Source organism: Gavia stellata, chromosome 4 (assembly GCF_030936135.1).
Source record: "Gavia stellata isolate bGavSte3 chromosome 4, bGavSte3.hap2, whole genome shotgun sequence".
Lineage (NCBI taxonomy): Eukaryota > Metazoa > Chordata > Aves > Gaviiformes > Gaviidae > Gavia > Gavia stellata.
In genome coordinates, this window is record NC_082597.1 from 40,313,257 (window position 1) to 40,325,690 (window position 12,434).

At 40.6% G+C, this 12,434-nt stretch overlaps 1 protein-coding gene across 1 annotated transcript in view; it reads left to right on the forward strand.

Annotated features, from left to right (window-relative positions):
- Positions 1–12,434, forward strand: part of MYRFL (myelin regulatory factor like) — a 44,746-nt gene that overhangs the window by 6,657 nt on the left and 25,655 nt on the right. The window contains exons 3-8 of the mRNA XM_059816343.1: positions 3,456–3,523; positions 3,618–3,876; positions 5,372–5,463; positions 7,264–7,411; positions 10,646–10,841; positions 11,911–11,987. Coding sequence (XP_059672326.1) covers positions 3,456–3,523; positions 3,618–3,876; positions 5,372–5,463; positions 7,264–7,411; positions 10,646–10,841; positions 11,911–11,987 — 840 coding nt within the window. The remainder of the gene's footprint in view (positions 1–3,455; positions 3,524–3,617; positions 3,877–5,371; positions 5,464–7,263; positions 7,412–10,645; positions 10,842–11,910; positions 11,988–12,434) is intronic.

Sequence of the window (12,434 nt, forward strand, 5' to 3'; positions counted from 1 at the left end):
AGGCTTCTACCTGCTCTAAATCATGAATAATGAATATATTCTCTCTCTGCTCACACTATAAAAGTAAAGAAGAATGAAGACGTTGTTGTATATAAGTAACCTTTATTTTTAGAGTAACTAAAAATGTATCAGGTTAAACAGATTACTGAACTCCTGTATGACAACTGTAAAATGTTATTCTTTTGCTTTTATACACAAAACATAACAGAAATATAAATGTATAAATATGCTACTATATAGCTTAAGTATGTTATATATTCTAGTTGCAGTGCTACTAAGTATTTACATGCAAGAAAATAATCTGGTGGCTCAACAGGATTTTACACTGATACTACAGAAATACTTCATTAATTATGGGATTAAGAAACACATTTACTGAATCATTATATCTCTAAAAGTAAAATGATAAAGTATTTGTCTGTATTGCAGACTATTTGTGAATAAACAGAATAGAATCTCATAAAGGAACTTGCCAAACACGTCAAAGGAGAAAAATATTAAAAGCCTCCATATATATATAAAATGCAGATCAACATAGTGGCACATGCAATACGGAATGCAGAATGCAATGAAAATGGTGCTGTTACCCCACCAAGGTCTTGGGTGCATCTGCAAGTGTCCTAATGTAAAAGAGGAAGCCTTTGTAGTTCCTTTAAATGGCAGTGAGATGGCATAGGATTTTCTCTCCCTTAAGCTGCTTTGAAAGCACCATCATGAAGGACTGAAATACTTGAAATAAAATAGATGTGACACACCTGTGCCCTCAACTAACAGAAGACAGAAGCATAGCCTCTCTGTAGCGGTCTGCTGTTGACTTAGGAAGCTCCTATTTTCAATGCAGAAGGAATGACATGGTTTTGTTACATAGTGTGGGAACACCTGCTTGCTGCTGAGAGCTACTCATGGAGGACTTGGCCTAGCTTCAAATATGGTGTAGTTCCAGGTCTCACTGAGTAATCCTCTACACAGTGTCTGATAGGAGAAACACTGTGAGTGTAAAAGCAAAACAGAGTAGCACAGGGAGATACAATGCAATACAATCAAGGGTATGTACCAAAGAGTAAATAATCAAGAACCTTCTTTCGAAGCTCAGGCATGTGAACGGGCTGAGCTGCTGGGAGACAAGTTGAGAGCAAAGCTCCTAGTGTCACCTGCACATACAGAAACATTCACTTCCTGCCTGAAAATCAGGAGAAAGCTGCACAGTAAAATACGGGCTGGCGTGTTCTTGTACAGAGCACTGTGCCTTAAGTTCTTTAGAAAGGAATAAGGAGAGACTGTGTTTTCAGAGATTTACCTGTTTGAGTAACAAAAAACCAATGAACACTGAAAATCACTGAGCACACTTAAGTTGTTTGGCTTTCCACGATGACCTCTCCAAGCAGGGGTGTTAAAACATAAATTTCTCCTGCTTGGCTGTGGGGTTTGGCAAACAGGTGGCTGTGGATCACATGGAATTTTTTGGTTCCCAGCCAGGATTCCTCTGTTGTGCCTCCAGTCCCCGGCTCTTGTAATGACTGACTGAGTGTAACCGCATTCCTATCTTGTAGTCCCCATGCCTCTGCACCTGCTCCCTGTAATGCTCCCACCTGGGGTTTTAAGGTGCTGTGCTATGCTGCAGCCTTGCCTCACCAGGGTGCCGAGGGCGTTCCTCCTGTGCAGTGCTGCTTGCCAGTAACCTGAGCTGCTGTGGGGGTGGCTCTGCCTTCCCATTCATAGGACGTTAACTGGGAGATGAGCCTCTTGCTTGTGTAGCTCTACACAAAGGAAAGCAGCCCGGCTCTGCCCGAGTTTGGCACCGCACAGCGTTACTCACCAGGCGTTCTCAGGGCAAGTGACGTGGAAGCTGTTGGACAACGGTACTACATGGGGCGCTGCATGGGTCTGCACTCCGTGAGCACCCTTCGTCGTGGGCACTCTTGAAAAAGTCTAGGCTCTTAAAAATTGTTTATATTCTCTAGAAAAAGAGAGTATGAGCAACGAAACACTTAGGGAAACATCCTTCCTTCCCCCCGCCTGTTCGAGGCTCAATTTAAACCCAGCGTTACTCCCGCCTTCCTACTCCCCCTGTCGTCGCCGCCGCTCCTCACACTCGGTCCCTCCCACTGCCGCCGCTGACGAGGGGGCAGGGGCGGTGCGTAACGGCTTCTCCTTCCCGCTCCTCGCTCCTTACTCGTTTTCCTCGGCTCCGGCGCGGCCACTCACGGCCCGCAGTCCCCTCGGGGTGTCCCCGCTCAGCGTGGCCCATCCTGGGGCCGCAGCCTCAGCAGGAAGGCAGCCCCCCGCCCCCCCCCGGCGTTCGCTGCTTCAGCGGCCGCTCGCTCGCGCTGCAGCGGGGGCCGGGCGCCGCTGATTGGCTGGCTGAGGCTCTAGCGGGCGAGGTGCCGCTGGCGGCGGGGCAGAGCCGGCTGGGACCGGCTGCAGGCAGCTCTCGGCCGCGTCCTCAGGGCGCGCCCGGCGGCTCCTGCTGCTCGGGCCCTGCCCGGTGCACCCTTACGGTTTATTCTTTATTCAGTTTTCAGCGATGCGTCGAGGTTCACCCCGGTGATAAACTCAGGCGCTGTAAATCATCGGTCAGCAGTGGTGTTTGGGTTAAAACACAACTGAATGGCTTGTCTTCTGTGAGGAATGAGAGGGATTTTTTGGTTTGTTTTGGTTTTGAAGCTTTTCTTTGAGAAGACTGTTGGGATGGACCTGTTAGTACTCTGTATTTTCAATTCTTTTGTGATTTAGGCATAGAAGATACTAATTACTGGTCCCACGCTGTGTTCTTCCAAACGGAACTGGAAGATTTCTGTAGGATTGAAAAGAGGGAGAGTAGCTTATCACCTATGGAAAACCCAGGTTAAGCTTCCAAATCTTTTTGGTCAGCTTGTAAAAGCTCTTCTTTCAAACTGGGCAAATGCTCTTCCCACCTGTGTGGCAGCACCCGCTCCCCTCTGCGCTTGGGCTGCCTCTCCGGTGAGTCAGGTGCTGAAATGGGGCCTGCTAACATCTGAGAGTGGCTGAGAGTGCTTTCACCAAACTGAGGTCTTAAGAAATCAGTTAGTGGACAAAGATGCTACAGATCTTTAACCTGTAGCCTAGAGAAAATGGGTTTAAAGCTCATGTGAGGTCTGTGTATTCAGAGTCGCTGGTGTGCCCAGAGGTAACTGAAGAATGGCTCATGGGAAGGAGGGAGGATTGAAGTCAGTGGGTGCTGGGGCAGGGTTTGGGCAAGAGCTGGCAGGGATGGTGCCTCCCTGCATGGGAGAGAGGTGGAGGGCCATAGGAGATGGTCTGACAAAGAGCAAGTGATATTGCTCCTGTGAGGAGGGGCAGCAACCACAATGAGCAATGCTTCCTGAAGACCCTTGTCAGTAGCTTGGTGGTCCCCCTCCAGCTGCTTTCAGCATTGCCTTGTCGTCCTGCATGTATCCTCCCAGTAGAAATTGAAGTACCTTTTTCATCCCTAGGCCAAGCCAGTTGCCAGACTCCCCACCGGACTCCGGATCGGAACCATGTTCTCCACCACAGCTCCAGAGTAGGTCACATGAATTCTGCCTCTCCCAAACTTGTAGGAAGGTCTCCAGCTCCTCTTCTTTCTCCTTACTTTCTTGTCTGTTTGCTTCTTGCAGCCACATGGTATGGTGCTACGTGGCCCAGTGGGCTGCAGCCTCTGCTCCCACGCCCATCTGCTGTGGCACCCAGCAAGCATCCCTGCAGGTTCATGGAGACTTACTCTGACCCCAATGCCACTGGGCATCCCTGCAGCATCCCCCAAGGCTGCTGTCTGAAGACAGAAAATGCTGTGACTCCTTGGAATAATTCTACCTCCTCCAGCTGTTTGGGTTTTAATTATTCATCCTTTCAGCCAAATGCATCTCCGATTTCTGGGTAAATGATAAAGCTTTTATGCAAAGGATGAGACAGATAGATAGAAAAAAAAGTAGAGCTGGTAGAAGACATGGTTTAAGATGGGTGTAAAATCCCCGTGGGTGTAGGGTTTTCCACAGGATGGCAGTGTTTAGACGTTTTTGAGACATTTGTGGTTGAGGGTTCTTTAAACATCTTGATTGAAGTTCAGATTGGAAGTAGGAATGAATTTCATTTTTTAAAACGTTAGAAGGCTAAAGAAGAATCAACAGGTGCTTCATAACTGGATTATAAAAACATTCAGACGTTTTGCAATACCTACTGCAGGGATTTATCCATAAGGATCTTGTAAGTGTTCTGACAAGTGGCACAAGAGAAAAAAAATAATATTGTCATATCTGTGTAAGCAAGTGAAATGGTATTCATATACCATCTGCCATATTCACCCACCAGCATGTTGTAGATGCTTAATTATTTCAAATACACTGGCTGGTGCAAGCATCCAACCATGATACCTAATAAGAATGAATTGACTAATGCATGCCAGAGGGGTACCTCCCTGGTTATGGGGAGAGAAATGCAAATTCATCAGTGTTAGTTCTGGGCTTGCAGATGCTCTGTCCCTGTCTCCTCTTCTGTACAGAGCTCAATTACGTGTTACATGAGATGTGGGAATCTGCATCTGGGTTTCTCAGTAAAGCTATTTGTGTTCTTTATTTGTTTGTTTTCCAGTAGAAGGTGCTAGATAGTAAAAATCTTACTATTTTTTGAGGGAATACATTAGTTATTGGGACTTAAAATACAAAATACTTCTTAACTAAATGTGGAACTTTTGAACAAACCCAGAAAAAGTGTAACAATGTGGTGGGTGGGCTTTTCTTCTGCTTGTGGAGAAACCTTAGTTTGAGTACGTACTGGGCCTGACTGAGACATGGAGTTTGGCTTGTTTTTTCCCCCATCTAGAAGGAGTGACCATCTGTCAGGATATTCTAGCTTACATTTTATAATATCAAAACTTTGGAATAAGGTTTTTTCCTTTTGCACAAAGGAGCATTTTTTGAAATCTCAGTTTCTGGGAAAGGGGAAAACTGTTACCCATCAGTTGCCCCTTGAGATTTCGTCATTTACGCGTTAGTTTAACTGCTACTAGTGTTTTCTGTATAAGAAAGGAAGTGAGTTCACGCTTGGTGGAATACAATTATTTAAGATAAAACTGTGATTTTAGTGCAAATGTCAGGAGACAATAAAACCGTGCCATGTATGCACTGTGTAAATTTTTAAAGAGAGATCAACTTCTCTATTCATATGAAATAAAAAAATAAAGTACTTTATGTTTTGGAAGGAAAAAATGCATAATTCAGTTTTAAAAAGCCAACAGCAATCTCCTCCCCCAGCAAATCAGAATTTGGGTGACAATACAGTTAGAATGAGATACCTGGGTGTTCTCTTGTTATGATTCTGTAATATCTGTATTTATACTTCTGACTGAGTAATGCAATGTGTATTTTTAAAAAAGTATTTCTGCAGCATCAGGCAAAAAAAGGAAGTTCTCACAATTACTGGGAGATGCCACTGATTCTCCAGTCCACTTTCAGGACTCCAGACAAGGTAAGCAACTGTGTGAAGATGAAATTTAATGTTTCATACCATAGACAAGTAAATATTTTAAGAGCACAGCTCCTGCTGGCTCTGAAAATGTAGCAGTATTAATAGTCTGTAGCCCACTACCAGGTTTGGAGGAATTAACCTTTTCAGTGTTTTTGAAAACCAGTACCTATTTATATTGGGCAAAGAGAGAGAAGCGTTAGATGTTCGTGTTTCCTGGGGACTCTCTGGAAAAAATATTCTGCCTTTCTCCATGTGTGAGCCTGCAGTGCACAGATGATACTATACTCTGCTGACTTTGCTTGGCACTAAATTGACTGGGCAAATAAACCATCTTGGGTCAGCTTAACAGGGAATTAATGTGGTGGATGAGCAAACAGACTGCGGTTTCTCTTTATCATCTCAGCTCCATATTTTTTCTACAAAGCGTATCCATGCGCAAGCTTGGTAAAAGCTGTGTGTTCTTCCCCACCCCTTCCCCAAATTGATTTGGTTCATTGTTTTATCAAGATAAAAATGCTAAGCTTATACCAATTGATACAAAAAAGCTTATCAGGCATGTACAGAAATGGATCAGCTTCTGTGAAGTGTGAGGCTCTCTGCGAATGAACAGTTTATAATGAACAGTTTATCTGAGGAATTTCACCCTTGTCTGTTAGTGCAAAACCTGAGAGTTGCTTGTTATTTTTTCAGAGGAAGTTATTTTTCAGCATTAAACCAATCTTTTAGAACACTTAATCAGTAGCAGCTGGATTTAGTAGGTTACTTTTCCTTTGGTATCTTTTATTTTATCAATGTTGCTTGGTTGTGACTAGTGCTCTAAGGCTACCACTGCTGGAACGAGAAGATGAGCAGATGCTTCTGTATCTAAAATTGCTACGGCTGTTTTTAATACTTAAAGACACAGCTTTGAAATATGCTTTCCTTGGGAGTCTCTGTTAATAAAATATCACTGACACATGTGCTATAGGAAAAAGAACACAGCCATTGGTAAAAATGGCATGGGGATCATTTAGAAATGAGGTGTGAATTTCTTTGCTGTGCTTTTTTTTTAATATTTTCACTCTGCTGTATGTCAGAAGTGGGGAATTGCAAATGAAGCTTGGGCCTGAAATGATTCTGTAGGCTCTGTCTTACTGTGCTGCCACTGGCTGTGGATGGATCTTAGCTTACATGCTCAATGATGTATTTTCTCTTGTCCTTACTGCACTCCATTTATCTGTCTCTCTTATAACATTCTCTTCTGTCTTCATAAAATGTATAATATCTCAGAGAATTATGGTTGACCCTGTCTATCTCAGAATCCTATAACATATAGTTAGAAAGCATTAAAAAGTCACCCAGATGTAGTGGTGAATGTGCTCTGCCTCCGGCTCTGGGATGAAGTACCAGTTGCAGTGAGTTGGAGTATATTCAGTTTAAACCTGTAGTAGAGAGAATGGGAAACATATGTAATTATTTTGCTTAATTGCTTCTTGCAGTGTTTCAGATTTACAGTAAAATGCTTAGCTTTCCTTTTTTTTTTTCCCAAAGGAAACCATCCATCCTTTTGGAGAGAATAAAAATAGGAAGTGCTACTTGTGTAATATTTTGCAAATTAGGAAAGCTGAAAAATAAGTTTTCTAGGGTGAGGGAATATAACACAATCTTTTGGAATAACTGCAAAGGACAATCAGATTTAAATATATATGCAACATATTTGTGCTTTGTATGTGTATATAAAAATATATTTATAAAAATGTTTATGCAGGATTTTTGGCTAGTCACAAAAGTAATAACTGAATTGTCACTATCTCTCTACAGCAACTGTTAAGGGCTGTGTTGCTGAAGTGCAAGAATATGACTGTGATGGACAGAATGCAGCTTTGGAAAAATGCTGTCAAGCTCTAACATGGCAACCATATCAAACTTCTCAGTGGAATAGCTTATTTAACTCTAATTATGAAAAACTGTAAGCACTGATGTTTGCACTTGGAAAAAGTCATTTCTTGGGGTTTTTTTGCTGGTATTGTAGTTTTGTAGGCATAAATAATACATTTGGCATCCCTTGTTCTTACTGAAAATAAAGCTGGAGAAGGAGGTATAGCAGGCATGATGGAATACGGACCTGCAGATGTATCAGATAAGCAGAACCTTAAACACTGGTTGAAATTCATGCCGGGTTTTCTGATTTCCCTTCAGGGATTTAGGGGCAAAGGAAAAGTGAGTTTAACTTAAAATACCTGTTAATTTTTGTTTATTTTGTCAAGCACATTGGGGCAAGTCATTAATGAGAATATGGCACTTTTCCCTCTAATAGCCTAAAGCATTAAAGAAAAATGGAAATAGAAGATAGCTGTATTACTTCTGGGCTCATATAACCTAAGTCTTAATAACTATAGACATATATGTATGATGTGCAACTGTTTAGTCAAAGATTTAAGAGTTTTCCCATATAAATCAGAACTGTAAATAATTTTTTTTGGCTATGTGATCTGGGAAAGGTCATTCCAAGTTCACTTTACATCCCTGGTTTTCTGCATTCTAGTATTTAGTGAATGATCCCTTTCAACAAAAACCCTTCTACAGCATCTGGTCAGTTCGCCAGGATTGGTGCAAACAATTTGTCACTGTCTCCGCAGGACTTAAATAGCGTAGTAATTTTTAATGTTCCTCTAGCCCCACCTGCTAAAAGCACTTTTGGCAGTTTGGAGTGTATCTATGTCATTGCTGGGCACTGATGTTCCCTGTTTGTGCACGACGTGATAGGGGCAATACACACCTTACTGTGTCCCACACAACCCTTCTCCTAAGGTATTGACATAACAGGAGAGCAGACAGCTCAGTGTCCACACCTTTCTACTCGGATGGGCCTTTCTGCTTGGATGGGCCAAGAAACCTCCAGCTGTGTTTGTGGTGTGAATTGTCACTCTAAATGAAAGTGGCTTCCAACTCCTGTTACGCTTTCAGTCTACGGCTACATTAGAGCTGTGAGCTGATGGTGGGAGATTGCTTTCTTGCTGCTACCCAGTTACTTGTTGGATGCCATACACTTACTTAAAATTGAAGTTCCAGATGCACATTTCTTGGTGGCTTGTGTCAACAAAGACAATGTGATGCTGAGCATTAAAGTATCCAAATACATGTACTGTTACCATTACTGTGAAAGGGGATTGAGATATTATTTGCAGAGGAAGTCAGTGTTACTTTTAAGTGAGGTCAATGGCAGTGCCTTTGTGCTAAGATGCACTGTAATTATGCCACACTGCATAGATTTTCTGAGTAGTGATCCCATATTCTGTTAGCCTCAAAAGAGTCGTGTGCTTATCACTGCTTGGTGTAGATGTATTGGTCCAGGACCTCAAAATTGCTGTGCCCACTTTAAGGGCATTTCTCACATTAATTATTATTTTCCATTTTATTCATCCAGTATTTTAACTTTTTGATTGTTTCATTTTCACAACCAAATGCTGTTAGCTGAGGTAGGTTCATTAGAAAAGGTTACTCTACCATTAATTATGCCCTGCATTGTGTCTGCTTGGCACTTTCTTAGCCCCTTGCCCCATTAATGTTGTGATTGGTGGGACTCTATTCCAAAGATGTTGTCAGATTCTGAATAGAAAGAGGAATTCGAAGTGTATTTCTAGTAGGGATGCTTGTGTGACAGGGATATCCCTTGCTACCTAAGAGTTCTTCCAAGTTTTACTGTACTGCTTGTTAAGACTGACCATTCTTTGTGCGGTCAGATCAAAATGTGTATTTGCTCTTAATTACTGTAAATGGCATACTCAGAAAATTATAAACATGAAATTCCTTTTTGGGAGTCATTGTTCCAAACAATTCAACTTGGAGAAATGGAAATTTGTACTTTTGCTTCTCAATCTGCTTGCCTGCGTGTAAGCAAATGCTCTAAAATTGCTTTAAGAATATCGGCTAATGAACTTGCTTCACACCTAAATCTGAAAAATGACTCATTTCCCTACTAGGAAATACACATATTTCCTACATAAATAAAGAGACTTACCAGGTATAGGAAGAAACTGAAGAAGTTTTCCTTCTTTAATAATGATGGTTTGAGGAGATGGTAGATACTTCATTATAATTTAAAATATGAATTAACTTATGACTTAGTAGTTTTGAAGTAGTTACAAAGTAGTTTTCTCTTTATTCCCTGTCCCAGATAATTGGTGATTGTTTGAAAGGGGCCTTTTTTTCATAATTTATAAAAAGATAATGAAGTCTCTATGTTTCTTGTAAAGTTTGTACATTTTGATTTTTCCAACTAATAATGTGCAAACGAATGGATGAGTTCTGAAAAGTCATCTTCAGTAATTGTGTTAATGAGAGGTTCTCAGTAGCATCAGACGAGATCATAATTATCAAACTTTCATTAGCAAGAAAAGCCAATGCCCGTATAAGAGAACCTTGCCATGTAGTCCTATTATTTCAGAATTATGCATCACTTAAATCAGAGGACTGGAAACATAATTAGGATGGTGAGTTCCCCGGCTCTTTTAGAAAGATCTTTTGATACCTTTCCTTGTTTGCTGTGGATCGTAAGGACAGAATACTCTTTCTCTTTGGGTGACAGATTAGCCCTTTGAATAAACGGAATAGGGTTTCCTTAGTTGGGGTAGGACGGACAACATTATAAAGGAGAGTTTTATAGTCAACTGGCCAGAGGGTCAGTATCGATAGCTTTCTTTTAGCCTGAGTAAAGCCTTATTCGAATCCCAGCAGCTTCTGCAGAAGCAATTGGTGTGAGAATTTGCGAACAAAATAGGGAGTCTTGCTAGCTCATAATCACGTCGTTGTCTGCAGCACTAGTTCAGCTCTGTTGTTTATAGCAATGTTATAATGAATGTTTGAGTACACTAAAAGGTCTGGTTGTGCTTTTAGGTGAACCGAGTTCCTTTATACCAGATTTGTAAGTGAGGATTATGTAAGCTTGTCCACCTCTGGTTTCCAAACATTTCATATGTCAGACTAGAATTAGAGTACACTTTATATGCATTTTCATTTTTACACCTCTAAGAGGCTAAGAAGAAAACACTGGTAGAACTGGTGATAGTAAAAATGTATTTTGGCTCCCATTTTGTCAGTAAAAATCAGATGTATTTTCAGACCACATAAAAAATAGGAACTCAAGATGTGACTCAAATATACCTGTAATTAAAGTTGCTATTCTTTCTTCTTGTTTTTGTAGACCCGCTGTAGGATATCACATTGTCACAGATAAAGGATTTAATTTTTCAACAACAGATGATGCCTTTGTATGCCAGAAGAAGAATCATTTCCAAATCACAGTCCATATTGGAATCACTGGACATCCAAAATATGTCAAAACTCAGCTGGGGGCGAAACCAATAGAAAAGTTTTACTTGAAAGCTTTTGGAATAAAGGCAAGTATTTCTCTTTTTTGTGATTATTACTTTTAATAAGTTAGTATGTGATTATCCACAGGATAAGGTAAATAATTGAAATGAACTCGTCTCTTAGTCATTTTTGACCAAGAACTGGCAAAAGAGAACTGTTTTAAGTTACTAGTGACTTCTGTGTGGTACTCTTTTGCAAAAAAGTGATGTTTTATGGATGTTTGTGCTGATGTATGCTGAAAGATGTCATATTTGCCTGTTTGCCATGGTTTCACTACTTCCCTCCCTTTTGCTGAAATTTTGTTCCCTCTGTGGGCAGTGCAGGGGCATCATCTGGTGTGTGGGTGGCCAGTCTACCCATTGGTCAAAAAGATGTGTTGAAAAAACCACTTCACAAAGCAAAGAAAAAGAATCAAATCTGTTTTTCCTGGACAATTCACATGTGGAAAACCAACAAAATTTCCCCATTTATTCTTGCCAGACTTTCCATTTTCATTTTAAGAACCAAATTTCGGAAAGATTTTACCAGGTTTTTTACTTACTACCAAAATTCAGTGATTTAAAAATTCCATGTAGCTGCTTTACAAGGCAGTTACTACCAGTTTGCTTAATGCATTCTAATGCAGAAGAAATCAGTGAATATTACTGTCATCTGTTCCCATCTGAAGCAAAGTGCTGCTTGGTACCATTCCAGAAAGGTACAGAATTTTACATTAAAATAACTTATGGAACTACCTTGCATAGGTTCTATTCTCATGTTAAATATCTACATTTATGCTTTGGGGTAGAATGAGCCAATAACAGCCTAGATTCAGAAAGCAAATTTTCTTTTGCAAATTAATGCATTACTTTTCCTTTTTTTCCCTTTCTAATTACATCCACGGAATGATTTGGGCCTTCAGACTAGCTGAAACACAGCACTGTCAGGTGTCAATTGATCAGGAGTCAATTCCCATGTTACTTTCGATACAGTTCCATGAGAAATGAGAGAGATTTCACTGTTTCAGACACAATTTGCCTATTAATTTCTATTGCAAATTTTATGTTTGAAAATTTAATGTTCTTGTTATTTTTGAAAATTCTTTTTTCTTTATAGGTGGAAGCTCCAAATCAAACAATTGCTATTGAACAGTCTCAGTCAGATCGAAGCAAAAAAACTTTCCATCCTGTTAAGTAAGAATTTTGAGAAATTTATTCCATTTTATTTCAATACTTGATTGGCTGGAAATGTGAAGTAGTTGTTTCTTGGAAACTTAGAGTAGCTCTAAGCCAATCTTCTGATCTTTATCCAAATTCCAGTCTGGGTGTGCACATAGAATTACAGTAGTAATATATACCTGGTCTCCCTTCATTAAGGAAAATTTTCAGCAGCTTTACAAATGTGTTAAGTATCTCTATCCAAAATACTTATATTCAGCTAGCAACACTGTTGTATGGTATTTAGAGCTGTATGGCAGATGCATTTCCCATCTTAAAAAATGTCAGTAATGTTCCTGTTCTACATGGGCATGAGATGTATTTGCAGTGCTTTTAAGGTGGGGGTGCCTGTGCTAGAAACATACATGCAGCTTCTCCCTGGAACTCTCTGCCATTCTTCTGCATCTTAACTCACTGGCAGAA